Consider the following 4,575-nt stretch of genomic DNA (forward strand, 5'->3'; position numbering starts at 1 on the left):
GTCTCCGCGCCTGCGCGCGGGGCGCCCCGCGATTCAATTGTCGCGCCCGAGCCTGATTTCGCGCGCCCTGAGTTCCCCGGGTGCGTCAGGACCAATAGGGAGCGATCGGGGCGGGGCGACCGGGTGCGGCGGAGCCAATAAGAGGCAGCTCAAGTGAAGGGGGGAGGGACTTGGCGAGAGGGGCCCCTCGGTCCGTCCGGGCGGTGGGGGTGGGCGTGGGTTTTCTGGCGCGACCCGCGCGGCGCGGGCAGAGTGCCAGAGGGTCGCTGGGGCAGCGCTTCGGGAGTCCGGGGGGCGCAGGCCGCCGCGGGGCCAAGGTGAGTCGCCCCGCGCGCGCGGGGGCGGCCGGGACGGGGCGGCCGGTTGCCATGGCCACGGCGGGGCTGGCCGCGCACGCGCGCGGGGGGCACCAAGGGGTCCCGGGACTCGGGGGTCGCGGGTGGGGTCCTGCCTCCTCGGTCCCACTTAGTGGAGTTGTCCCGGGACTTCACAACTTGCGACCCACTCCGGACTTTGGGAAGTCCCCCTTGTGTAGACACGAATCCCGGGAATGAATGAACGAGCCGGCGCAGTCACTCGGGGTGGCTGCGCGCGCTCGGCCCGGGGCCCCCCCCAGCCCCGGATCTGGTTTTGCTGTGAACGGATGGTGGGCTGCACTGGATGGCCTGAGATCTCGTTTCCCTCCCTGCTCAATCCTCAACACTTGCTGGTCATTAAGACACAGTCCTTAATTTACTTTGCCTGGCCCTGGTTGAGACTTGGCAGTCCACCGGGACCAGGAGGTCTGGAGGACATTCTGGGAGTTTCATACTGTCCACCAACTGGACAGAAGTAACCATGATCCCAGTATAGCCTGACATGGCCTGGTGGCACAACTGACCCCCGTCCTGCTTTCTTTTCCTCCATCAGTGCTGACACCATGTGGGTCCAGGTGCGCACCATGGACGGGAAGGAGACCCACACTGTGAACTCACTGTCCAGGCTGACCAAGGTGGAGGAGCTGAGGCGGAAGATTCAAGAGGTGTTTCACGTGGAGCCAGGCCTGCAGAGGCTGTTTTATAGGGGCAAGCAGGTAAGCCAGCCGGCAGGCTGCCTGGTGGCCCACCTTTGTTCTTGCTGGTCTAGGCACCCCGCCTCTGCTGCCACCAGCAGATACAGTCTCCCCCCGCCTGGTCCCGCTTCACGTCTCCCGGAAGAAGTCTTACAGAAACCTCAGATGCCTGTGAGGGGAAGGAACAAAGGCCGGACTCGCACGTTGACACACTAGGCAGGCAGCTGGCACTTGAATTTATAGCATCTGGGCTTTCAAACTCTTCTTTTCTTTAAGGCTCCCCTCAAGATATTTTCTAGAGCAAGAAGTTGGAGGTGACCCACAGCTTTGGAATTTTGAAGAAGGGCCTAGATGCAGGAGGCAGTTAGGACAAAAGGGACCAGGTTTTTCTTCTAAAACATCCTGATGGCCCGCAGCTTGCACCCGGGCCATTAATTGGCAGACCCCGAGAGTGTTTCCTAGAAATCTGGATGAGCTTATTCAAAGTCCAGAGATGGTGCTTTCTAATCAGGAATTTCCACCACTCTGGGCTGACCGGGTGGTCTCTGCGGGGGTCTCCTTGTCTCCTTTCCGAGGGCTCTCTTCCCAGTCCCTGGTAGCATTTAAAGTGGCCATCTTCCTGCAAGCAGCTGCCTTCGTTTGGGAAGGCTTTCTGTTGGCACCTGGGGGTTTCTGCTTTGATTGGTGTCTTGGGCACAACGGGCCGGCCATGACTGAGGTGGCAGGTGGGATACAAAGGTATGCTAGGAGGCACAGGTCCATCTGCTGGGCTGCCTGCAGTTGCTGGACTGAGGTGACGGGGCTGCGAGGCCACTGAAGTGGGTGGAAGTCAGTGGGCGCTGTGGGCCCTGCGTGTGGGAGTTTGGGCTGGAGGCTGCTGCCATCTGCTGTCTAGATTGGAAACACTCGCTGCGGCAGGCCAGGCGTCCTGGGGCCGTGTGGCGTGCTTATGGGATGTGGTGATGTTATTGGGCTTTTGGCGCCCTAGGAGGCCCAGGTTGGCCTCCTTCCTGCTGGAGGCTGGGTGGTGACGTGAGTGTTCTAGGAGACATGTTAACAGTCCCACCCAGGGAGGAGAGCAGACCCTGAGGACGCGGGTTGACGGGCTGCCATGTGCGCGGGAGGCCATGTGCGCGGGAGGTCCCTTCCCAGGCGAGCCCCTGGCTCTCCCTCTGCCCCTTCTCTTCCCGGTGGCTGCGTTTCGTGGCAGGACTGTGTGGTTTGAGCACGATGTCTCTGATTTCACAAGACTCTCTGGAGACCTGTGTGTGCCTCAGTGTGTGGCAGCTGGACCGTGAGTGTGGGACGCGGAGGTGGACGAGCGCCTGCTCTTTGTCAGGCTCCCAGCTCAGAGGACATGGAGGAGCCTGGACTCCGAAGAACCGCCGCGTGGGCTTCACTGTGGCAGTCGCTTCATCCCTCGGCTCTCTGGGTCCCTGCCTACGGGCCCAGCTTGTTGTTGGGACCTATTTCAAAGTCACTTGCAGCCTCCTGCCCGTCAACCCCCAACTTCACATCCGGCAGCCACTAGAGTCCAGTATTTGTGCTCTGTTGTCCTCTCCTTTCCCTGTTGGGCCGCATTTGTCGCGGCGGGATCCCGGTGCAGCCAGACGGTTGACATCCCGCCAGGCAGAGCCATCTCCCTCCATTTGTAATGTGAAACCTGATCCGCGCCACTGTGGCGCTGTGTGCTCACACACCCCTGGCTGCTGCCTGTGATGGAGATGTGGGCTCCCAGGACGCCTGGCCGTGGCCACCCCAGCCTGGCGGGGGCCGGACCCTCCCGGAACCTCGAGCTTGTGGCCTGTGCTGCTTCTCAGGGCCGCTCTGCTAGTTGGGGAAGGTCCCTGTGCAGCGCCAGCAGCCACTCCTGTCCCTGTCCAGGGCTCGTCCCCTGCGGTGGTGGCTTTGTTTTCGCGGCAGGGAGGTCAAGCCTCAGCAGGTTACGCCAGGTGCAGGGAGGGTGCACGGGACAGGAGGTGGGACAGAGGTCCGTGGCAGTAACCAGTGGAAGAAGTGAGAGAGGCCGGCCCTTCTCGCGGTGGCAGGCGGCTTTTCTCGGCCTCACACCCTTCCTTTGGGGCTGAGGCCAGGGCCTGGCACATGCCAGCTCCACGCCGCCAGCCTACGCCCCGCCCTTTTCCACTTTCTCTCCTTTTTCTTTTCTTAAAGAGACATGGCATGGCAGCAGGAGGCCCGCTGTGAGGGTGGGGGACTGGAGCAGAGCCCACCAGCTTCAGGGCGCCGGCAGCGGGGATGGCCTGGTGGTCCCCTCTGGGCTGGAGGGCAGCCGTAAGGTCGCTTCATTGGCAAAAACCTAGGACCCGCTGCCTGCTGTGCTCACGGGGACTTTGGGGAGGCCAGCTTGGGCCTGGGAGAGGCATCTGGCCGTGTGGGTCTTTTTTTTTTTTTAATGTCCATAAAAATAGCAATAGCGGTCATCAGTGGCGCCCAGGCCTGCTCAGGTAGTGCCTGCGTTTCACCTCATCTTCTCAAAGCCCCGGCCACTCCTCACTTTCCATGTTCCCTTTTACAAATGTGGCCGCTGTGGCCCTCCGCGTGGCAGCCTATGGACACTCCATGTGGTGGCCGGTTGACCGAGCCTGGCTCACGGGAGTAGCCCTGAGAGCCATTAGCTCAGGGCTCCACCGCACAAGGACATCGGAGCATTTCCGGGCGGCTTGGGCACAATGTCGCTCTCTGGGGGGCGGCTTGGGCACTGCAGGTGCCGAGCCTGTCCCTGGCCTCCACTGCTCCAGGCTGGGAACGCCCCCAATTGTGACACGTCTCCAGTATCATCCCAGGGCTCCTGGGGACAGAATGGCCCAGCTGAAAACTGCTGATTTAGTACATCATTTGCTTTAGGAAAAGAGCCATTTCTGTCACCAGGCAGCCTTCAAGGCCACATGAAGTCAATGTGACAGGTCACTCAAGATGGAGTGGGGAGTGTGCACGGGGACAGGAGGTGGGCAGAGGTCTGTGGCAGTAACCCAGCGGAACCCTAGTGAGAGAAGCCAGCCCCCCTGGCCGTGGTAGAGCGCTAGCCCTCGGAAGACGGACTTGAGGGGACTGTCACAGTGCTGCTGCAGCCGGCCTGGCTCCTGTCTCCTCTCCCGGGAGGGTCAGGTGGCAAATGTGACAGCCCCTCTGAGACAGAGGCCCGTCCCTGAGGCTGAGCCTCTCTGGGGGCTCGTCCCCTCAGCCAGGGCCAGCGGGGCCTGTGGAGTGTGGGAGTGTAAGTGGGGTGACCTGTGGACAGCCTCTGCTGACCCTGCACCGCATGCAGAAGCTGCCCTGGACCATCCGCCATGAGAGGGCACGGGTGCGTCCAGCCCCGAGAGCAGCCCACTGCCCCGCGCCCGCGGCCCGTGGTGGAGGCGAGAGGGCTGCGGGAGCCTAGCAGTTCAAGGCCAGTCTGCGCAGCACGGTGAGACCTGTCCCCAAAACCCAAGGACCCGCTTCACGGTGTGTCCAGATGGGCCCTGCGGGCCTCCCGGCACTGCCCCCAGGCCTCTGCGCTGTGG

General features: G+C 62.3%; 1 protein-coding gene across 3 annotated transcripts in view; it reads left to right on the forward strand.

The window, feature by feature from the left end:
• The first annotated feature begins 200 nt into the window (after positions 1 to 200).
• Positions 201 to 4,575, forward strand: part of Uhrf1 (ubiquitin like with PHD and ring finger domains 1) — a 29,926-nt gene continuing 25,551 nt past the window's right edge. For all 3 annotated transcript variants that reach the window (XM_048812431.1, XM_015503650.2, XM_048812444.1), the window contains exons 1-2: positions 201 to 317; positions 910 to 1,072. In XM_048812431.1, coding sequence (XP_048668388.1) covers positions 920 to 1,072 — 153 coding nt within the window. In that variant the 5' untranslated portion in view covers positions 201 to 317; positions 910 to 919. The remainder of the gene's footprint in view (positions 318 to 909; positions 1,073 to 4,575) is intronic.

Source organism: Marmota marmota, unplaced genomic scaffold (genome assembly GCF_001458135.2).
Source record: "Marmota marmota marmota unplaced genomic scaffold, marMar, whole genome shotgun sequence".
NCBI lineage: Eukaryota > Metazoa > Chordata > Mammalia > Rodentia > Sciuridae > Marmota > Marmota marmota.